General features: G+C 40.6%; 1 protein-coding gene across 1 annotated transcript; it reads left to right on the forward strand.

Annotated features, from left to right (window-relative positions):
* Positions 1-833: 833 nt before the first annotated feature.
* On the forward strand, positions 834-22,622 carry eef1e1 (eukaryotic translation elongation factor 1 epsilon 1). The gene is made up of 4 exons (XM_043688588.2): positions 834-972; positions 12,501-12,701; positions 13,702-13,797; positions 21,508-22,622. The coding sequence occupies exons 1-4, from the start codon at positions 880-882 to the stop codon at positions 21,646-21,648; spliced, it is 531 nt and encodes a 176-aa protein (XP_043544523.1). The 5' UTR covers positions 834-879; the 3' UTR covers positions 21,649-22,622.
* The last annotated feature ends 1,463 nt before the right edge of the window (positions 22,623-24,085 follow it).

Genomic DNA, 24,085 nt, shown 5'->3' on the forward strand with positions numbered 1-24,085 from the left:
CACCTTTTGTCTTTCACTGTGTCTCACACCTGCGCGCGCACACACACACACCATGGGTGCTGGGGAAAAATTTTTTTTTAAAAACAGGACCGTTCACACAGCATTGCCTTTTGTGACTGGCCACTCGGGTGTTTCCTTTCTTCCTGGTGGTGGAAATTGAATAAAGATTCGTTTAAAAAAAAATAAACAAACAGGAGTCTCTGATCACACAGCATTGCCCTTTTTTGTGAAGGGCACTGCTTGTCACTGGCCACTCGGGTGTTTTCCAGGTAGCTGTGGGTTTGTAAAAAATGTCGGTATCAAGTAGGTCATTATTAATGAAGATGGAGAGGTCCAGGAAGTGGAGGGAGGTGTCAGAGATGGTCCAAGTAAATTTAAGGTCAGGGTAGAATGTGTTGGTGAAGTTGATGAATTGCTCAACCTCCTTGCGAGAGCATGAGGTAATTACACCAGAACCACTCCCCACCTCTTCCTCCGCTACATTGATGACTGCATTGGCGCCACCTCATGCCTATCTTCTTTTCCACTCCACCCTCCTCCCTGACCTATCACCTTCATCCCCTCCCCCACTCACCTATTGTACTCTATGCTACTTTCTCCCCACCCCCACCCCCACCCTCCTCTCACTTATCTCTCCACCCTTCAGGCTCTCTGCCTTTATTCCTGATGAAGGGTTTTTACCCGAAACGTCGATTTTACTGCTCCTCGGATACTGCCTGAACTGCTGTGCTCTTCCAGCACCACCATTCCAGAATCTGGTTTCCAGCATCTGCAGTCATTGTTTTTACCTGAGCAGCTTGAGTGCGGGTGCTCTTTGTGACCGCGGGTGGCGCTGTAAGCGCACACTGGGGGCGGGGCCAAGGAAGCAGCGACAGAAACATGGCGTCCCCGATAGTCGAGCTCGAGTCGCTTGAGAAGACGTTGGGATTTCGGACACGAAGCAAACTGGCGCAAAGCAAGGGCGATAGTTCGGTGAGCGACGATCCCGCTGTGCTGAGGGGCGAGGTCGGGAGGAGAGGGGAAGGGCGGTTTAAATTCGGGATCCCTTCCCCACCCCAACCCCCACCTCTCCATCACCATCCCGGTATCTGGTGGTCATGGTGACTGCCTCAGGAGATCCCGTCTGTCAGTAACAACCTGCGGTCTAAATACACGTGTCTCTGACACAATGTGTTATCTCCTTGTGAAACACTTCTGAATGATGGATTTCAGAGTTATTATCTATCTCCCTTGGTATTTGTGTGATCTTCACTTTGGCCTAGAACATGCCCAGATTATTGGCACCAATGCCTGATGAACCTCTGTGATTGCTACACATATTGCTGAGTGCAGCCTTTTTAAGGTTTACAAACAAAATGCCCTGTTAGGACAATTCAGAGGCAAATTGTGAGCTAACCTCTTTGCTGTGGGTCTATGAATCACAGGCTGAATAAGGAAGACCAATTTGGAATTGCATTAGTCTAATACGAGGCATTTGTGACAAAGTGGAAAGTTTATTGTCATTACTATTTATGCTAACTTTTCCCAAATTATGATTTATTTAATCATTTGAATTTAACTTTTCCAGTTGCTGAAGTGGGATTTGAACTCCTATCTCTACAAGACATCGTTTTGGCTGCTTTTGGAATATTGTGTGTAATTCTGGTCTTTCTATTGGATGTATTTTGCGTGACTTGAAATGGTTCAGAAAAGATTTAAAAGGATGTTGCCAGGGTTGGAGGGTTTGAGTTCTAAGGAGAGGCTGAATAGGCTGGGGCTGATTTTCCTGGAGCATTAAAGGCTGAGGGGTGACCTTTTATAGAGGTTTATAAAATCAAGAGGAGCATGGCAAGGATAAATAGACAAAGTCTTTTCCCTGGGATGAGGGAGTCTAGAACTAGAGGGCATAGGTTTTGGGTGAAAGGGGGAAGATTTAAAAGCAACCTAAAGGGCAGCTTTTCATGCAAACAGTTGTGTGTATGGAATGAGCTACCAGAGGAAGTGGTGCAGGCTGGTACAATTATAGCATTTAAAATGCATCTGGGTGGGTTTATGAGTAGGACGGGTTCAGGGATATATGGGCCAAATGCAGGCAAATGGGGCTAGATTAATTTAGGATATCTGGTTGGCATGGATGAGTTGGACTAACAAGTCTATTTCTGTGCTGTACATATCTATGACTCTAGATCTTTGCCAGTAATCCAGTGACCTGGACTGAAATAATTATAACCACTAGATTACTGTATTAGTTTTACTTGTGACTTGAATTACTGTTCTCAGATTTCCTAATTCCTGATCTGTTCTTGTAGCCATAATATTGGTCTAGTTCACTTTCTCGTGAATAATAAGACCTAGGATGTTAATGGTGGAGAATTCAGTAATGATAATGCCTTTGAATATCAAGGGGCATTGGTTAGATTCTCTCTTCTTGGAGATGATTATTAAATGATACTTGTGTTATGACATAGATACAGATAGCTGAACCAAATCAGCTTTTCTACCTCTGATTTGCAACACAGTAAAATTAAAATCTTCAAATACCTGCAAAATTAACTCCCTGATTCCTAACCAGACTTTACTTGAAGAACTGATCCCAGATTGCGCAAATAATCAATTCTTGACATAAGCTTGTAGCTTAAACAAAAACTTAGCAATTTACCAATAATATGACTTTAGTGGATCAAAAGTAAACAAGCAAATTACACAACTTATTTATCACTGGATGCAGCAAAACTGCAGTTTTTGGATCTGATCTCTTAGTCATAGTATCATTTAGCCCTGTCAGGCATGCACGTATTCTTGTGTTGTCCCTTCACCATGATGTCACCTCATTTTAACTATGCCTGGTACTGCTTCTGACAGGCCCTCTGTGCTCTTCATTGACCAAATATAAACTTCGATGTTGATGGGGATATGCCACAAAGGTCTTATTATTCACAAGAAAGTGAACTAGACCAATATTATGGCTACAAGAACAGATCAGGAATTAGGAAATCTGAGAACAGTAATTCAAGTCACAAGTAAAACTAATACAGTAATCTAGTGGTTATAATTATTTCAGTCCAGGTCACTGGATTACTGGCAAAGATCAAAAGTATTGGGGATATACCACACCATGAGGTTACAGATTTACATTTGAAAGCGGTTCTGATGTTGATAGTTTAAGCTTTACGGTTGTTTAATTTTGAGTTGCTAGATTTGTTCTCATTATGGGAGAGAAAGTAAAAATTGAAATTCTGCATTGGTACAGTCCATTCTTAAATACTGCTTCCAAAAACAGTAGAGTTTGAAATGATTAAACTCAAAGAAATCGTCATATTCCACAAGAGATGGTTTGATTTGTTTCAAAGAAAGTTGATTAAACTTCTATATCCAGGAAAAAAAAGTACCATTATTACCAGTTGCAATCATTTACAGTTTGTTGCAGAACTGTCTGCACACCTTTAGGGCACACAGATGAAGTTTACTTGGAGGCTGTGGTAGAAACTGGTTTGTATTTTTCCACTGGCAACCTGGTTTCCATGGTAAAAACAATGACTGCAGATGCTGGAAACCAGAGTCTAGATTAGAGTGGTGCTAGAAAAGCACAGCAGTTCAGGCAGCATCCGAGGAGCAGTAAAATCGACATTTCGGGCAAAAGCCCTTCATCAGGAATACAGGCAGAGAGCCTGAAGGGTGGAGAGTTAAGTGAGAGGAGGGTGGGGTGGGGAGAAAGTAGCATAGAGTACAATAGGTGAGTGGGGAGGCGATGAAGGTGATAGGTCGGGGGTGGAAGGGTGGAGTGGATAGGTGGAAAAGAAGATAGGCAGATAGGACAGGTCATGGGGACATTGCTGAGCTGGAAGTTTGGAACTGGGGTGAGGTGGGGGAAGGGGAAATAAGGAAACTGTTGAAGTCCACATTGATGCCCTGGGGTAGGAGTGTTCCCAGGCGGAAGATGAGCCGTTCTTCCTCCAGGCATCTGGTGGTGAGGGAGCGGCGGTGAAGTAGGCCCAGGACCTCCATGTCCTCGGCAAAGTGGGAGGGGGAGCTGATTTCCTCATTCTAGGAAGAGTAGTTACGGTTTTATAAACTGTTGCATTGTTTTGGAAAGTGCAAACTAAATAATCCAAAAAAAGGCACTTTTAAAAAGGGGAACAAAGAGAAAGCAGGGAGATGAAACCGCAGTAAACCTGCGCAGCTGTCTGACCAGGCAGTGAACCTTTACTGCTAACTGTCTCTGCTGTTTCAAGTATCTCTGGACATCAGTTTATTCTAAGAAAAATAAACAAATCATGAAATTCACCGCTGATTGAGGGAGTTCACAAAAGGGGAACAGCTATGTGGCTAGTTTTAAAGTGTAACTTATTTTTTGTAAATCTACAATAGTGAGTAAAGTGGGTTTTTTTTATTATGCTTTATCTCTTGATTAAACTTCAAAAATATAATATAGTTCCTATGTTTTATGTTTAGAGCAGTCAAGACGGTGCTATTTTCTGGGTGTTTTTTGTGCAAAGATGGCCTTTAGTAGAGTGATGCACTCTCCCTGTCAGATGCGGGAGATTATGGAGAGTTTTCATGTTACTGATAATTACGACTGTAGGATATATGGTTGTGAATCTGATTGGATTGGTTGGAGCAACAGTCACAGGTGATGAGGAATTTACAGGAGCTAGGGTGTGTGATGGATACCTTGCAGGAAAGTAGAAAAACTGCAAACAGATAGCTGGGTTACCTCCAGGACAGGTAGGAGAGTGCGCAGATAGTGCACAGATCTCCTGTGACTATCCCTATTTCAAATGGAAAATGTAGGGGGTGTGGGACTCTCGGGAATATAGCACTGATAGAGCCAGTCTCAGTACCAGAAAACTGGCTAATGTAACAAGGGCTACGTCAGGTTCCAAACGATCGAATGTGATAGGAGACTCTCTCTAGTTAGGGGCACAGACGGAGGTTTCTGCAGCTGACAGCGAGAAATCAGAATGGTGTGTTGCCTCCACGGTGCCAGGGTCAAGGATGTCTCTGAGAGGGTGCAGAATGTTCTCAAAGGGAAGAGGGACCAGCATGAGTTGCGCATGTTGGAACTGATGACATAGGAAGAGAAAAGGACGAAATTTTGAGGAGAGAATATAGGAAGTTAGGCAAGAATTTAAAACGTAGGTCCTCGAGGCTAGGAATATATGGATTACTTCCAGTGTGCCTACCTAGTGAGGGTAGGAGTAGGAGGATATCGCAGATTAATACGTGGCTGAGGAGCTGGTGCAGTGGAGAAGGATTCACTTTTTTTTGGATCATTAAAATCTCTTCTGGAGTACAAGTGACCTGTATAACGATGAATTGCTCCTGAATTAGAGGACTAATATCCTGGTGAGGAGATTTGCTAGAGCTGCTCTAAACTAGTAAAGGGGTGTGGGGGCTGGGACCCAACGAGATAGTCTCAGACAGATCTCTTTTCTGATTTATGTAGGTGGGAAAAGGAGCAAGTTAAACAGAGCAGGCAGGAACAAAGCAGATGGGATGATAAACGAAACTGCATTTATTTCAATGCAAGAGGCCTCACAGGGGAGGCAGATGCACTGAGGGCATGGTTGGGAACATTTGGAACTGGGATATCATAGTCTCTGTGATTGCTATCTCAGGGATGGACAGGCCTGGCAGCTTAATGTTCCAAGGTATAGATCCTTTAGGAAGGATAGAAAATGGGACAAAAGAGGAGGTGGAGTGGCGTTTTTGATTACTTGATAACATTATGGTTGTACTTAAGGAAGATGATCCTGGGAGTATGCCCAGGCAACTTATTTGGGTGGAACTGAAAACTAAGAAAGGAATGCTCATTTTACTGGGATTGTACTAGAGCTCCTTTACTTGACTCTCGCGCTCGCTCACAGTGCCAGGCACCCGGCTTCAATTCCAGCCTTGGGTGACTGTCTGTGTGGAGTTTGCACATTCTCCCCGTGTCTGCAAGGGTTTCCTTTCACAATCCAACGATGTGCAGGTTAGGTGAATTGGCCACGATAAATTGCCTATAGTAATCACGGATATGTAGATTAGATGCATTAGTCAGGAGTAAAATATAGGGGAATGGGTCTGGGTGGGTTGCTGTTCAGAGGGATGGTGTGGTCTTGTTGGACGAAAGGGCTTGTTTCTACTCTATAGGGACTCTGAGATCTCCATTATCTGTAAGAAGAATAATAGGGTGCTAATGGTAAGGGATTTTTAACTATCCAAAGACTGGAACTGCCATTGTATCAAGGGCTTGGATGGATAGGAATTTAATTCAGTATGTGGGTGAACCAACTAGAGAAGGTGCAAAACTTGACCTACTCTTGGGAAATAAGACAGGGCAGGTGACTAAGCTGTCAGTGGGGGAGCACTTTGGAGCCATAGACTATAATTCTATTGTTTCAAAGTAGTGATGGAAATGGATAGATCAGATCTAAAAGTTGAAGTTCTAAATTGGAGAAAGGCCAATTTTAATGGTATTAGGCATGAACTTTCAAAAGTTGATTGGGGAGATGTTCACAGGTAAAGGCATGACTGGAAAATGGGAAGCCTTCAAAAATGAGGTAATGAGTCCAGAGACACTATCTTTCCAATAGGGTGAAGGACAAAGCTGGTAGGTGCAGGGAATGCTGGATGACTAGAGAAATTGAAGTTTTGGTCAAGAATAAGGAAGTATATGGCGGGTATAGACAGCAGAGATCAAGTGAATCTTTTAGAGTATAAAGGCAGTAGAGTATGCTTTAGAGGAAATCAGAGGACAAAAACAGGACAAGAGACATCTTTTGGCAAATAGGGTGAAGGAGAATCCAGAGGGATTCTATAAATACAAAAGGGAGAGAATAGGGCCCCTTAAAGAGCAGTAAAGTCACAGGAGCTGGGGGAGATACTAAACAAGTATTTTGTATCCGTGTTTACTGTGGAGAAGGATATGGAAGTTAGAGAAATTGGAAATGAATAGCAACATCTTAAAAAATGCTGCTATTACAGAGGTGCTGGACATTTTAAAACTCAAAGATGGATAAATCCCCAAAAGCTAATCGGGTGAATCGTAGGACTTTATGGGTAATTCAAGAAATGATTGCTTGGCCACTTGCTGAGGTATTTGTATCATCGATAGCCACAGGAGAGGTTCTTGATGACTGGAGGTTGGCTAACGTGGTACCACTATTTAAGAAAGGTGGCAAGGAAAAACCAGGCAACTATAGACCAGTGACCCTGACATCGGTGGTGGGTAGGATGTTGGAGCGAATCCCGAGGGACAGGATTTACATGCTTTTGGAAAAGCAAGGCCTGATTAGGGATAGTCAACATGGCTTTGTGCGTGGGAAATAATGTCTCACAAACTTGATTTGAGTTTTTTTTAAAGAACGGTGGACATGACCTATGTGGGCTTCAGCAAGGCTTTCAACAAGATTCCTCATGGTAGACTGGTTAGCAAGGTTAGATCACGTGAACTACAGGGAGAACTAGTCATTTGGATACAGAGCTGTCTTCTACGTTCAAGCTGGAGGATGTTGGAGGGTTGCTTATCAGACTGGAGACCTGTGACCAGTGGTGTGCCACAAGAATCGTTGCTGGGTCCACTCCTTTTCATAATTTATATAAATGATTTGGATGTGAAAATAGAAGGTGTGGTTAGTAAGTTTGCAGATGACACCAAAATTGGAGGTGCAGTGGACAGCAAAGGTTACCTGAGTACAATGGGACCTTGACCCCTCTGATCAATGTGCCAGGGAGTGGCAGATGGAGTTCAATTTAGACAAATGTGAGGTGTTGTGTTTTGGAAAGGCAAATCAGGGCAGGATTTATCCGTTTTTCAGACTGGAGGCCTGTGACCAGTGGAGTGCCACAAGGATCGGTGCTGGGCCCTCTACTTTTTGTCATTTACATAAATGATTTGGATGCGAGCATAAGAGGTACAGTTAGTAAGTTTGCAGATGGCACCAAAATTAGAGGTGTAGTGGACAGCGAAGAGGGTTACCTCAGATTCCAACAGGATCTTGACCAGATGGGCCAGTGGGCTGGGAAGTGGCAGATGGAGTTTAATTCAGATAAATGCGAGGTGCTGCATTTTGGGAAAGCAAATCTTAACAGGACTTATACACTTAATGGTAAGGTCCTGGGGAGTGTTGCTGAACAAAGAGACCTTGGAGTGCAGGTTTATAGCTCCTTGAAAATGGAGTCGCAGGTAGATAGGATAGTGAAGAAGGCGTTTGGTATGCTTTCCTTTATTGGTCAGAGTATTGAGCACAAGAGTTGGGAGGTCATGTTGCGGTTGTACAGGACATTGATTAGGCCACTGTTGGAATATTGCGTGCAATTCTGGTCTCCTTCCTATCGGAAAGATGTTGTGAAACTTGAAAGGGTTCAGAAAAGATTTACAAGGATGTTGCCAGGGTTGGAGAGGCTGAACAGGCTGCGGCTGTTTTCCCTGGAGCATCGGAGGCTGAGGGGTGACCTTATAGAGGTTTACAAAATTATGTTAAAAATCACACAACACCAGGTTATAGTCTAACAGGTTTAAATGGAAGCATACTAGCTTTCGGAGCGACAATCACCTGATGAAGGAGCGTTGCTCCAAAAGCTAGTGTGCTTCCAATTAAACCTGTTGGACTACAACCTGGTGTTGTGTGATTTTTAACTTTGTACACCCCAGTCCAACCCGGCATCTCCAACTTACAAAATTATGAGGGGCATGGATAGGATGAATAGGCAAAGTCTTTTCCCTGGGGTCGGGGAGTCCAGAACTAGAGGGCATAGGTTTAGGGTGAGAGGGGAAAGATATAAAAGAGACCTAAGGGGCAACTTTTTCACGCAGAGTGTGATACGTGTATGGAATGAGCTGCCAGAGGATGTGGTGGAGGCTGGTACAATCGCAACATTTAAGAGACATTTGGATGGGTATATGAATAGGAAGGGTTTGGAGGGATATGGGCCGGGTGCTGGCAGATGGGACTTGATTGGGTTGGGATATCTGGTCAGCATGGATGGGTTGGACCGAAGGGTCTGTTTCCATGCTGTACATCTCTATGATTCTATTTAATGGTAAGGTCCTGAGGTATGTTGTTGAACAAAAACTTTGGAGTGCATGTTCATAGTTCCTTGAAAGTGGAGTCACATGTACTTGGTGAAGAGGGCATTTAGTATCTTTGCCTTTATTGGTCAGAGAAATGAGTATAGGAGTTGAAGTCATGTTGCAGCTGTACAGGACTTTGGTTAGGCCACTATTGGAATACTGCATTCAACTCTGATCTTCTTGCAATGGGAGGGTAATAATGAAACTTGAAAGGGTTCAGAAAAGACTCAGAAGAATGTTGCCAGGTTGGAGGCGTTGAGCTATATGGAGAGGCTGAATAGGCTTGCATAATTTTCCCTGGAGCATCAGAAGCTGAGGGTGATCTAATAAAGTCATGAGGGGCATGGATAGGATAAATAGCCAAGATCCTTTTTCCTAGGGTGGGGGAAATCCAAACTAGAAGGCATAGGTTTAAGGTGAGAGAAGAAAGGGGCAACTTTATCATGCAAAGGGTGGTGCATGGTAGAAGGGTGGAGGCTGGTAGAATTACAACACTTAGAGTCAGAGTCATAGAGATGTACAGCACGGCAAGAGACCCTTCGGTCAAACTCATCCATGCCAACCAGATGTCCTAATGTAATCTAGTCCCATTTGGCAGCATTTGGCCCATATCCCCCCATGCTTCCTATTCATATACTCATCCAGATACTTTTTAAATGTTGCAATTGTACCAGCCTCCACCACTTCCTCTAGCAGCTCATTCCATACACACACCACTGTCTGTGAAAAAATTGCCCCATTAGTCCCATCTTATATCTTTCCCCTCTCACTCTGAACCTATGCCTCTAGTTCTGGACTCTCCCACTCCAGGGAAAAGACTTTGTCTATTTATCCTATCCATGCCTCTCCTGATATTAATGAAAGGCATTTGGATGGGTACATGGATAGGAAGGGTTTAGAGGGATATGGGTCGAATGTTGGCAAATGGGACTAAATTAATTTAGGATAGCTGGTCGGCATGAACGAGATGAACCAAAGGGTCTGTTTCCATGTACAACTCTGACTGTATGACTCCAGAGCCACAGCAATGTGGGTGACTCTTTATAGTCCTAGGCCAATTAGGAATGGGCAATAAATGTTGGCATAGCCATTGACACCCACATCCCATAATGAACTTTTTGAAAAATAAGTATACAGAAGCATATCACTTGGAAAACTCCTGCACAATGTTTAAAGGGCATGGAGGGAATTTGTCCAATACAGCTCAAATCATAGAGATCATATCAGAGTGTCCTGTCAAATTCTGGACAGGTGGGGGTCAGTATCTGCCTAAACTGCTTATCCACTGTGCATTTTCAGGGCTGAATACCACAGTTAGTTGACTCCGGATATATCCTGGATGTTGACTGATGCCTTAACGACCTACTCCTGAGACATCAAACATATCACTGAGTCTGGTCACCCTAGCGTCTCAAGCCCTGTCCTCTGCTAGCCACATTGCTGATGAAGGAACCCACTCCTGAGCAGTGGCCTTCTTACTACAGCCACCACTTTCATGGGGAGAAATCTCAGACTATGTCCTCAACCTTGATGAGGCATTTCCTGGAAAAATGTCAAAGGACTCATCCACTCCATAAATCGAAAGTGCATGTACTGTATGAGGCCATGTATCCAGCAGAAGAAATACTTTTCTTGTAAGCTGTGCGCCAGAGTTCCCTACTCAGTAGCAACAGCATGCCATTCGTGACTTTGACTTGTGCTGCGTACAGGCTTTGAAAGCCTATGCAGCTGGGAAAACACTTAGCCGAAATGCTGGTCATCAGGATCCACCACCTTGGAGGCTTAATAAAAGGTATTGCTGCAGGGTCTGAAGGTGCAACGTTGTAATCTGAGTGCCAGAGTCCACTGCCTGATCATCCTTCCTAAGCAGTTATATCAGCAGCAATCCAGTGTTACTTTTTGGTGGCAGAATAACTCTCTGTACATTTGTGACAAATGTAATTATTCTTTTATTCAATTTGCTTAGATACTTATGACACAACTCTGAACCCAGACTTTGTGGCCCATATGTAGGAGTATTACTACTGCAGCAGGACCCTGAAGCAAACTTTCTGGGTCAGCTTTTGTTTTGCTTTCTCAGACTTAGCTTTTGGCCAAGGCAATCTGAATTTCACCCAAAAGAAAATGACATCACCTTTTTAAATCCGATTTTTTTTTAATTAATTTCAATTCATACTCTGGTGGTACTTGAATCCGTGTCATAGAGAAACATCACCTTTTATTTATTTACCCCAAAAGGTTATCATATGCATCTGAGAGACTTCCCCACCATCCAATGTTTTTATCCATTAACTCATAATAACAGACTTATGGGCAGCACGGTGGCTCAGTGGTTAACACTGTTGCCTCACAGCGCTAGGGACCCAGGTTCGATTCCACCCTCGGGAGGTATTGTGCAAATTCTGTGTGGAGTTTGCACAATACCTCCGGGTGCTCCGGTTTCCTCCCACAGTCCAAAGCTGTGCAGGTTAGGTGAATTGGTCATGCTGAATTGCCCGTAGTGTTAGGTGCATTAGCCAGGGGAAATGGGTCTGGGTGGGTTACTCTTCGGAGGGTCGGTGTGGACTAGTTGGGCCGAAGGGCCTGTTTCCACACCGTAGGGAATCTAATCTAATCTAATCTTAAAAATATCACTTGTGTGTTGTTAATTATTATTACCAGCTGTGTATCCTGTCACTTCTGACTTCCCCAGCAAAGTAAAATGTACTGACAGGATACCGTGCATGCATGTTTTGCACATGCACACTGAATGTGGTTTGGAGTGTCAGTAGACATTCCAACTGCATTGTAGTTCCACCACTCGAGAACAAGACCTGTAAGCGCGCATCTATTGGTTTCCCTCCTCCCTAGTGTGCGCATGGACACGTTTCCATCAACATCATCAACATTTAAAATTCTGTATTCTGTCCAATTTACTATCTGAAAATCAGGCAAGAGACTTGAAGTGAAATTTCTTCCACAGAAACAACGTATGCATCGTTTGAATTGCTCCTAGTTTGCTCATTAGTGAATTGTTGTGTTCAATTTTGGTTAATCCGAAGCTGTTACAATACTAGATATTCTTTAAGCATAATTATAATGATTTTATTAGAAGAATCGAGCTATTCTTGGTATCTTATTTGTTTACCATGTTTCTAAGGTTTCAAAATTAAAAATCTTATCCGCGTGAAGTTTCGACTTGAACTGCTTTTTTAAATAGCCCAAATTTACATCTACAATTTTTATTTCTTTCCTCAAGCGAACTATTCATGGTATGTGAAATTTGAGGTGATGCATTATTAAACGGTTCAATTTTTCACTAACTTATGCACCTGATCTCTGTCAGCTTGTCTTTTTGTCTTGTGACATTGTATGCTGTCATTTATTTCACTCTGACCTGTTCTTTTGATTTGTATTTCTAAATTTAGTTTTTTATTCCATTGTAGGAAGATAATTTATTACTCTGCTCTTTCTAACTTTGCAGGTCCCTGTACTACAGACTAATAATGGTCCTGGTTTAGTGGGGTTGACTACCATTGCATCCCATCTTGTAAAAGTGGCAAAAAAAGAGGCACTCTTGGGAAGCACAGCAGAGGAGAGTGCTATAGTTCAGCAGTGGCTCGAATATAGAATCACTCGAATAGACAGTTGTAACAGTCAAGAGGATAGAAGAATGGTTTTAAAGGTATGGTTAATTTCATTTCTGAAGATTTGGCTGTAACTGAAATGTTTCTTTGGTTTCTTTTTTAAAATTGAGATGTTTTGTCTGACGCCTCATCAGATTCACCAAGGGAGAGGAGTTTAAAATTTGAACATAAATTAAGCATGCCATTTTAGGATCAAATTAATTCAATTGAACTTGTACCACAAAGGACTTTACACTAACCAGTGATACACCAAAGTACATAAAATGCTACCTGTCTGTACTGAATGTTATTTTCAAAAGTGGGTGATTGTTGAAAGGTGGCCATTACAGTTATATGCACAAAAGTCCAGCACTTGTAGCCTCCCATTTTGACATTCCTAAATTATTTAGCGGCAGCACCAACTGAATTAAAAACAAGCCACAAGTATCTTGATAGTTGTTTTCTAACAGTCTCCATTTTGAGATCTGATTAAATTAATAATTGCAATTTAAAATTAGCAATACATATTCTGTAACTTTGCCCAAGGATGTTAATACAAATGATTTTTTTAAGAAAACGTAATAACTAAGCATCTGGACATTTCTCTGTACGTTCATCACAATGCTGAGCAACTAAGTTGACTGCATACATAAAACTATTAATAAATATGAAGTACTATATTTTGCAAAGCTTTCCCAGTCCAGGAATTACTGATGTGAATGTTATGATTTATGGTACTGTTGGGAGAACTGTGGTGCTATATTCTAAACAGCAGCAACAATGCCAGCACAAGCTTGATGGTACTGCAGATTGAAAGTTTAATGTTATTAGATCCATTAATATTGCAACCAGGGCAATTTTTAACCACAGTTTATTTAATTTTTGACCTTTTTTTAAATTCTGGTCTTCAATTTTGTTAAGCAGGATTATGTCAGTGAAGAGCCACTGTAACCAATCTCTGGCTTGGGTGATGAAGAATGTCCTGAATTTGTAAAGCAATGACTTCTAACTTAGCAATTATGTGTATGCCTCCCTCCAATTTTTGGTTTGTTTCTGCAGGAACTCAATTGTTACCTTGAAGATAAAGTATACCTTGCTGGAAACAGCTTGACATTAGCAGATATCATGGTGTACAATGGTCTTCATCCTGTCATGGTGAGTGATTTATAGAACCTTAGAGACTGGGCTCTTAACCTTACCCAGAGATTTAGTTAGTTTGAGGAATCTATTCAACTGCTGTATAATGTTAACTTATTCACAAAATATGACTTTTATTAAAATTCTTATAGAAAATATCTCCAGAGTAGCAATCAAAATAGTATGCTAGCAAATTAAAAAAACCTGATTATACTATATCTACTTTCTTCCTTGACCACTTCCAGTTAAACTAACTAGCTGACAACACTCTGTTTTAACCACTTCTAGACTCCTATAGGTACAACTGATGCTAATATTCTCTGGTTCAACTATACAATAGATTGTGTAAGAAAGAGGAATGTGGAACAATTTATCTAACCAAAACTGTCATTGGTTGTCTTTTAGGTTCATTATGAATGTGCCACAGTAATTTTTAGCAGAAAATGTTCAAATTATATTGAAAATACCTTGCACAGCAATCTCTCATATTTAATAATTTGTATTAGCAACAGTAAAACAAAATCAAAGATTTGTTTATAGTGAAATTTGGATTTCCCTCAGATATGCCTCAAAACATGATGTGCAAATCTGTACTTAAAATGAATATGCAAAGCAGAGATTATCCTTAAAGTCAGCATTGATTCAAAATTGAGCAGGCATTTTATTGCATTTAGGACTAAAATGTGACTTATTTTTTCATAAAGCATATAAAATGCCACCATAGAAATACTGCAGTTATCAACTATTTTGAAGCTTAAAGTATCACCAGTCCTTAATGTTATTAATGAAATAAGTCTTTGCTGTTCTAAATAGTCTAAAGTTGGATTAGATTTTTCTATATAGAACAATCAAACACTTAGTGGATTTCTGGGATCAAAAAAAATTAATCCAGTTCTGCATGAGAAAAATCAAAATGTGAATGTGTAGATCTAAACGATTGACAAAAGAATCAAAGGCAGTATGGGAAAAATAGCTTTTTTTTAATGAACCATGTGCTGTGTCTGGAGTGTACACACTGAAAGGATGATAGAAGCAAACAATTCATTTGATACATGGTTCTCTGTTTTTTAATGAGCCACAAACCCAATTGTTTGTTCAAAAATATGTGTGCATCAGTAGAGTTGACTAACATTTACCAGGATTTGCTTGCCAAGAATGTTAAGTGGAGCTGATTCTATTTTCTTGTCATGAGCCTTGCCAGATAGGACTCTGACAATCCAAAAAATTCCCTCTGGAGTCCTTTTTACCAAGTTGAATAGGTGTTGCATGAATGTATGGAGCAAACATGGCCAGTCATGGAAGTTCACCTAGTTTTGTTTTGGTTTCATTACAAAAATCTTTTACATAATATGAATTCAGCAGATGGAGTGAGAATTTTTCAGTGGAAATCAAAAGCCTTCCAGAATCCTTGAATCAGACAGCTTTCAGTTTTCATGGGGAATAACAGTACCAGTATGAAAAAGTGTCACCTATTTAACGCCGATGAGAGAGAATTTCTTCTGAGGGTTGTCATTTTTTTTAAACTGCAGAGGCCTGTTGAATCTACTTAGCTATCCAGATTTAGATCTGAGATTAGCAAATTTTTAAAATATGTATGGAGATCAAATGTTTTGTGGATAAGGCAGGAAAGTGGAGTTGAGGATTATAAGATCAGCTATTCTCTCATTGAATAGTGAACAGACTGGATGAGCCAAATGGATACTTCTGTTCCTTCTTATGATCTTATTCTGGAGATATGCATTCCTGTGCAGGAATTTTGAATTCAGCTGAAACTTTAATATAATGCAATAAATGCCTTCATGAGCATTTTCCCTATAAAGGAAGGTGAGAATTCAAATAACGCACATATTTGATTAGTGGTGAGATACCCTTGTTATTGTGTGTCTAAGTAGATTTTATTGAAGACTTTGTTTGCACTATTGTTGCTAGTTTGTCTAAAGTAAATATACACTTGTACAAATGCAAAATGCTCCAAATACTAGAAATGGGCCAGCAAGGCTAGGTTACATGGAATACAGGAAGAACTAACCATTTGGATACAGAACTGGCTCGAAAGTAGACAGAGGTTGGTGGTGGAGGATCACTTTGCAGACTGGAGGCCTGTGACCAGTGGTGTGTCACAACGGCCAGTGCTAGGTCCACTACATATCGTCATTTATATAAATAATTTGGATGTGAGCAAAGGAGATATAGTAAATAAGTTTGCAGATGACCCCAAAATTGGAAGTGTAGTGGATCGCGAAGGTTACTTCTGAGTACAATGAGATCTTGATCAGATGGGCCAATAGGCTGAGGATTGGTAGATGGAGTTTAATTTAGATAAATGTGAGGTGCTGCATTTTGGGAAGGCAAATTAGGGCAAGACTTATGCACTTAATGGTCAGGTCCTGGGGACTGTTGCTGAACAGAGACCTTGGAATGCAGGTTTGTAGTTCTTTTGAAATTACGGTTGCAGATAGACAGGATAGTTAAAAAGGCTTTTGGTATGCTTGCCTTTATCGTTCAAAGAATTGAGTATAGGAGTTGAGAGGTCATGTTGCAGCTGTATAGGAAATGGTTAGTCCACTTTTTGAATACGGCGTTCAATTCTAGTCTCTCTGATATAGGAAGGATGTTATGAAACCTGAAAGGATTAGAAAAGATTTACAAGGACATTGCCAGGGTTGGAAGGATTGAGCTATAAGGAGAGGCTGAATAGACTGAGGCTATTTTTCCTGAAGTGTTGGAGGCTGAGGGGTGATCTTATAGACGCTTATAAAATCATGAGGGCATGGATAGGATGAGTAGCAGAGGTCCTTTTTCCCAGGAGTAGGGGAGTCCAAAACTAGAGGGCATAGGTTTAAGGTGACCGAGAAAAGATTTAAAGGGGCCTAAAGGGCAGCTTTATCATGCAAAGGTTGGCACATCAATGGAATGAGCTGCTGGAAGTGGTTAGCACTGCTGCCTCACAGCGCCAGAGACCCGGGTTCAATTCCCGCCTCAGGCGACTGACTGTGTGGAGTTTGCACATTCTCCCCGTGTCTGCGTGGGTTTCCTCCGGGTGCTCCGGTTTCCTCCCACAGTCCAAAGATGTGCAGGGTCAGGTGAATTGGCTATGCTAAATTGCCCGTAGTGTTAGGTAAGGGGTAAATGTAGGGGGTATGGGTGGGTTACGCTTCGGCAGGTCGGTGTGGACTTGTTGGGCCGAAGGGCCTGTTTCCACACTGTAATGTAATCTAATGTAATCTAAAAAAAAAGAAGTGGTGGTGGGTTGGTACAATTACAATAATTAAAACGCATCTTGATGGGTACATGAATAGGAAGGGTTTAGAAGGGCATAGGCCTAATGCTGGCAAATGGGACTAGATTAATTTAGGGAATGTTGTCAGCATGGACGAGTTGGATCGAAGCGTCTCTTTCAATGTTGTATCGCCCTGACTATTGATACTTATTTCCTGCTCTTATGCCAGACTGAAAAGTTTAATTAACTATGATTCCTATTTCCACATTTCCTTCCATCGCTTGGCTAATTTGCAATTGTCCCATTTCCTTCCTTGAAATCTCTGGTTCCATTTCTGGGAATAGGCTATTGATTAATAGCCACTGTAAACTCAGTGAATCTTGCTACCTTCACCCCACCCCTTGCCATAATGATTCAGTTTTTTCCATTCTTTTCTAATTTCTGCCTCTATTCTACCTGATTTGGAAATGCTACACTGATGCTTTTGATCTGTCCTCACTTTCTGTCTCCCAGCACTATGATAGGATTCCCCTTGTCACTGTCTCTCATCATACTAATTTCTGTGATCAATGGCGCCCATTTATGCCACTCCCAACCTAATGCAAACACCGACACACTTTCCCTTACCTCCCTTTTGACATTGTTGAAATACATTTCTTACCAACATCCTGATCCACTCCTAAGTCACCCCAGCACCTGTCCTTGATATGTTATCGTCCCAGGTAAATGTATGAAGTGCAATATTTAGGAGAGGTGATGGCGTGGTAATGAATTAGTAATCCGAAGCCCCAGTTTAATGTTCTTGAGACATGGATTTGAGACTCACTATGATAGATGGTGAAATTCCAATTCACTAAAACTACTGGAATTAGATGGTGGCCGTGAAACTACTACTGTTGTTTTAAAAACTCATTTGTTTCACTAATGTTCTTTAAAAAAGAAATATGCTGTCCTTACCTGGTCTGATCTACACATAGCTCTGGACTGACAATAATGTGATTAACTCTTAACTACTGTCTGGGCATTTGTGATGTGCAATAAATACTGACCTAGCCACAACACCCAGTTCCCAAGTCCAAATTGGATTTGAAGTTTTACCTCCCTATTAGTATCCAGGTGAAGTGTTCATTTTACTCCTTTCAATCGTTCTGCTCTGGCCATGAACATTTCTAGACCCATCTTTGGTTTCTTTTACTTGTCTCATTACCATCTTTGTCTTGCACTGTCATTATTTTGTAATTCCATCTCTCTCTCCTAGTACAGATCTTCTCATTTGTTCTTAGACCCAGCAGCCACTCTGCCCAGCTGCTGTGCGTGCTGAAAACCTGTTATGTCTGTAACATTTTCTAGTTCCAAAAGGTCATTGACCTGAAACGTTTTTTCTGTTTCTCTCTCCAAAGATAGTGGTTAACCCTGCAAAGTAATGCCATCGTTTTCTACTTCTATTTTAGATTAAAACATTTTTACACTTTTTGAACAGGGTTTGCAGTGAAATACAATCTGAACCATCTTGTGGATACCACAGCTGTTGACAGGCCTTGATCTGTCTGGATCACTTCACAACCACCATAAAGTACTTATTCCATTATGTCAGTCATGATGAATGGCTTTGCATTCAGAATTTTGGGAATATCTGTTGTGTGAGACTCAGTGTTCTGCAGGAGCTGAGTTGTACATGAAACAGATGTGGTTTGTTATTTAGCTCCATACTACAGATAAACCAAATTTCACTTCACAGTTGTTACTATATGCCAGTCATGATCACACTGTTCTCATGCCATAACTGCCACAGCTGGCAACCATTTGCGTGACAAAATCCAGATTAACCACCTCAAATGCTGGCGGCTTCATAAAATCATAAATGTCAAGCTACAACACTGAGCAGTCTAGAGTATCCAATAATGAAGGGCTCATGCCCGAAACATCGATTCTCCTGCTCCTTGGATGCTGCCTGACCTGCTGAGCTTTTCCAGCAACACATTTCCAGCTCTGATCTCCAGCATCTGCAGTCCTTACTTTCTCCTATCCAATAATTTATCAAACATTAAGGAAATTGCATTATTTGTAATTAACTGATTTCTTGCTCCGCATCATCACTGACCCCTAAATACTTTATGCTCAGGTTGGGTAGATTTGGGCAAAGATTTTGTTGCTGGTCAACATGCCCTGAGAAAACGTAAAGATGGTGCATTCAGAATTCTATCTCTTGTTGTTCAACTTACCCCTGATCGTTCTATTCCTTATGTTGCCTTCAGTCTCCCTTACATAGCTGTCCAAGTGTGCACAAACTCTGTACTTGATAAACCCAGGTCTTTTTAACATTTGGTTGACTGAAGTTCAGTCTGCCACTGATTCACTTTTTATGACATGTCTGTTGGAGCTAACCTCTGAATTTTTCCAAGCAATGAGAAATTGTGGAGGTGGAGTGATGTAGTTGAGAGGTTAGTAAGACATTTGGAAAGGAATTAAAGAAAGAGGCTAAGTAATGAAAATTTTTTAAAAAGCAAATTTAGTCTTGAATTACAATATCAATGTTTTATTTCTTGGTTCTTTACCTTAATAGCATAGCTTTGAATTATTAGGGAGCTACTTTAAATGAGTGTCATACACTTTCCAGTGTTTGGCAGAGAGCAACATTTGGTGGATTAGTTCTACCAGTAATGATTTTACAGAAAGTCCAGTACTTAAAGTTAGAAACGTCCATTCGTACACAAAAGACATAAAGTCACCATTGTCCCAGAGGACCATAGGATTGCTCTGTCATTAGATGCAGCTGGTAGTGAGGTTAAACCTAATGGTCACCATGCCTTAGGTGAGATTGGAAAGGTGGGGCCTTCATGGTGACTTCAATCAGTATGGGAATTGAGCCCTTGTATCACTCTGCATCGCAAACCAGCCATCCAGTTAACTGACCATTCAGTAAGCTTCTTACAATTCTGAGCACTTGTGTCATTATTTCTAGACAGTTGCAGTGGCTGTCTACTGTTTTTAAACTGTTATGTTTGAACATACTTTAATCATGTTATGGTCCCCCTAGAGACTCCTTTTCCCAAATTTTAGTGATTGAAAGGATTACAGGATAATATTTCGAGTTTTCAAACATTTTCTGCAGCTAAAAGCAACATAGACTAAAGCGTTTCAAAGGGCAACTTGTACTGTAAGCTTCAGAAGATGATTCCCATTAACTTTTTAAGATTACTGAAAATTTGTCTCTGTCCCTTCGACAGCTTAATAGGATTCATCACTTCAAGGGTTGCTTCTTATCTTTTCCCAAGTAATTCCTGATACAAAACTGACTTTTGCAGTGAGAACAACTTTAAGATTAACCCCTTTAGCCAAGGATAGGCAAATGATCCAGGTGCAATTAAATGTTCACATACAAGCTGTCTTCAATCCAAGCACACTGTAACCTATGTCCTGTACAGAGACCTGCTTCTGATTCTCTCCCGCTCTGTCACACTCTTGCTGACTCCTATCTGAGATGTTCAGAGATCTTTCAGAACTTGCAACCCTACAGAATCAACCCTTGTCAAAGTCCAATCTTTGTGGCAAAATCCACAACAGGTCACATGTTTCTCTTCATTCCTTTTTAATTAAGTGTACATTGCTAAAGCATGATCTTAGAACTTTCATACTTTTAATATTGTGTGTAAACATAGAAATATTAAAGACAAGAAATGACCAGCTAGACCATGAAGTCTGTCTATTGCACTGCACAATCCCTCATGTTGTTGTGTGGCCTATCTGTTGCTCTGTGGTATATTCTGGATAGAACATGAACAAGTCTCTCTTGTTATTGTAGACATGTAGTTAATTTGCAGGTGTCTTACAATTTGTGCAATGAATATGAAAGCAATGGAGTGTAGATTATTAATGCATAGGTCGGCATTTACAAGTTGCCTTTCCATTTGGTCACACTTAAGTGTAAGGGATTAAGTTTGGCTTTCTGTATAGAACAGAATTCTCATCCATACCTTTTTTTTAATTAAAAGCTTTCCCCTGTGTGAAAAAGCACACTCCAGCTCCTACTACACTTGCATCTCATTTACCTACTGACTATTTTTGATCTTTCCTTTAAAAAGTGCCCAATCTTGCATTTTATCCAAAAGATTATTTCTTACATGAGCACTCTAGGTAAATATTAGCAGGCAGCTTAACCATGAATACATCACAGGTGAATCCAATCCTGTGTTTTCTTAAGTAGTTTTTAAATGGAATCACTAGGATAATTGGGAATTGAAATCCTAGCTGTCATTGTCCAAGTATCCTACTTCCTCACCCCATAGTGAAAAAGTAATGATTCTCTGTAGACAAGAACACTTTAATTCCCTCTGCTACATCCTCAGCAATGGTCAATTAATTTAGCAGGAATCAAACTTGAGACAGTTTCAAATCTGTGTGATTGTCAGACATATTCATTTTGACTATCTATCCATTTGTAACAAAAGATGTTTCGCTATGTTAAGCTACACTTGCTGTTCTTAACTATTTTTGATATCTGTTTCTAGGCTGAACTAAACCACGAGGAGCGAGAGAGATATGTAAATGTTTCAAGGTGGTTCAACCACATCCAGCACTGTCCTGGAGTCCGACAACACTCTGCTGCGATTGTCTTCATGAGGAACAGGCTCTATCCTACCATCCACTAGGAAAGCTGCATATGGTCTTCTTCAGTCATGCCGAATTGGAACATCTGCTTGTCAGAATTGAAGTAGAGAAGGTTGACATGGGCACATCTTCTGATTCTAGCACACAGGAGAACATGCCTGTTGTTCTTTTGTCTGCTTGCTGTGTTTGGTTTTGGTGAAAACATAACATACAGCAAATTATTTTTAAAATTTCATTTGCATTTTTATTTAACTCAAATTAGGTTCAGGTGTCAATGTTACAGGCTTTATTGTGCTACCATTTCTGTTTTAGTAAATCGTGTTTAAAATGGTTATGCAAAGTTAACATGAGTCTTATTTCTGAGCAGAACCTTGTCTATTTTACAAAGTGTGTGTTGGTTTACTTCAGGCACTAAATAACTTAGAAGTCTCTAAATAACAATTCCAGTTAGCAAAGGCAAGTGTCTGGAAATCAAATGTTTAGGCTGAATTTTTAAGTGCCACTCCACTAAGTGGAGTGAAATATGGTGATGCTTTTGGTGCATAACACTGAAGAAAGATCGAAACATTTTTAACTGTTACCTAATGCTGGCAATGAAAATACAATAACACTTGCTCTGGAGTATTCTGTTTAATTCTGGAAAATGAAAGTGTGCATTGAACATATTTTTCTAAATGTTTCAACCAGCCATAGCACTTTTTTTCTCATTGTGACTCAAGTTCCATAACCAACAAATGTTTTTGCAAGCTTTTGAAATTATTTTAAAATATGTTGTTTTACATCATTTTACTCTAAAATTTGTGGAAAAGTGCCAATTCTGAAGAACATGTCAAAGGGTGCCAACAACCTTAGCTTGACTGTGAAGATTCCTACTTATGTGTAGCTATATCATTTGACTATAATAATGGTAATCTCTTGGAGTGTGTCTGCAGCAAATTTATCAATATTTATTGATGGGTATTTGGAATTCATTCTCTATGTGAAAATAAATCATTAAAATTGAACAATGTTTGCATCGTGAGTGTGAAAGGTATGAATAAGACATATCAAGCTGGATTTTCAAGTACAATGGCACATGTTTTAAGCTAAGTACTCTTTCAACTTAAATTTAACTCACCAATTTTCACTTCATAGTTTCACAGTTCTTTGGTGCAGAATGGTCCTAAGAGAGGGCAAATCTGGGCAGCTACTGAGGCTCTGTGTTTTGAAGGATCCATTCTGGATCAAAAACATCTGGGAGGAACTAGAAGGCAGGATAGGGTGACATTTTGAATTGGTGACATTAATTTGGTGAATGGACAGAAAAGCCATGAGGAGAAGATATCTAGAGCTTGGCACACAATGTGAGTTAGCCTGGGTTGTGGGCAGCTTCCAGGGCTCTGCAACCCCCCATGGATAACTCTGCTTTTGTGGATGGTATTATCAATTGAGAGCAGCAATTCAAACTTTGCCCTTTAAAACTAATGGTTAACCAATCCACAAATTGTTTTAGTCAGTTGATTGGATGGCTGGCTTCGATGAAGGGCTGTGCCAACAGCACAAGTTGAATTCCTATACCAGCTGAAGTTCCCATGAAAGTCCCGCCTTCTCTACCTCTCTGCCTGGGGTGTAGTGACCCTCTGGATAATGAGAACAGCTCTGTAGTCTTCCAGGACTATGGTGATTTGGCATACTAATAAAATAGCTGTTGAAGTAAGCTTTGCAAGTGGCTATTTTATAGATCTGGTGGAGAAGGGCTCTTTTTGAGGCTTGTCATAGTTTAGTTATAGCGGTGTACCTGGCATGTGCCCTGGGGAGGACAGAACAGGAATTCTTTGCTGTTTACCCACTCTGTCCCATACCTCCACCCAATTACTATCAAACCCTGCAACATATACTCTAGTAAAAGAAAGCCAAGTAGACCTACACACCAGAGAAGTTGGCCATTTTGGTTTTTGCCTGTTTTTATTGACCATGTCCTCTACCCTACCACGATGTCCTTCTATTTCTTTTTCCCTTATATACTGTGCATACTTTATTTTCCCTTAAAGATTCTATTTACTATTCAATAATTGCAAATTATGGGTCTTTGGATAAGTTCTTAATCAGGATCAAATAGAGCAAATGTCTTTTTTTTAAAAAAACAATAAAAATCCGATTAAACCTCCAGCCCAAACACACAAAGTGAACTGCACAGATGATATCTTTACACAAACAACACAGGCTTGCTGAGCTTTGACAACACCTGCCTAATCCTTTTATTTCCTGTATTTTGAATGGGAATGATTATGCAACCTTCATCAATAGAATTACTGCAAAGTTATGGAAAGACCACATCTTTTTATTTCTTTTTCGTTATGGACTGAAATGAGTAAAGAACCTTTTTAAAAAAACATTGATTTTTTTTAAGGATTTTTGAAATCAAGCGGCTTGACTCAGTCTAAGTGCTTCTTACACAGCTGCCTGTTCACACAATGGAGGAGGGCTTTGTTTGCAGGT

This window comes from Chiloscyllium plagiosum, unplaced genomic scaffold (genome assembly GCF_037043375.1).
Source record: "Chiloscyllium plagiosum isolate Xiang-an unplaced genomic scaffold, Cpla_swu_hap1 HiC_scaffold_4, whole genome shotgun sequence".
Lineage (NCBI taxonomy): Eukaryota > Metazoa > Chordata > Chondrichthyes > Orectolobiformes > Hemiscylliidae > Chiloscyllium > Chiloscyllium plagiosum.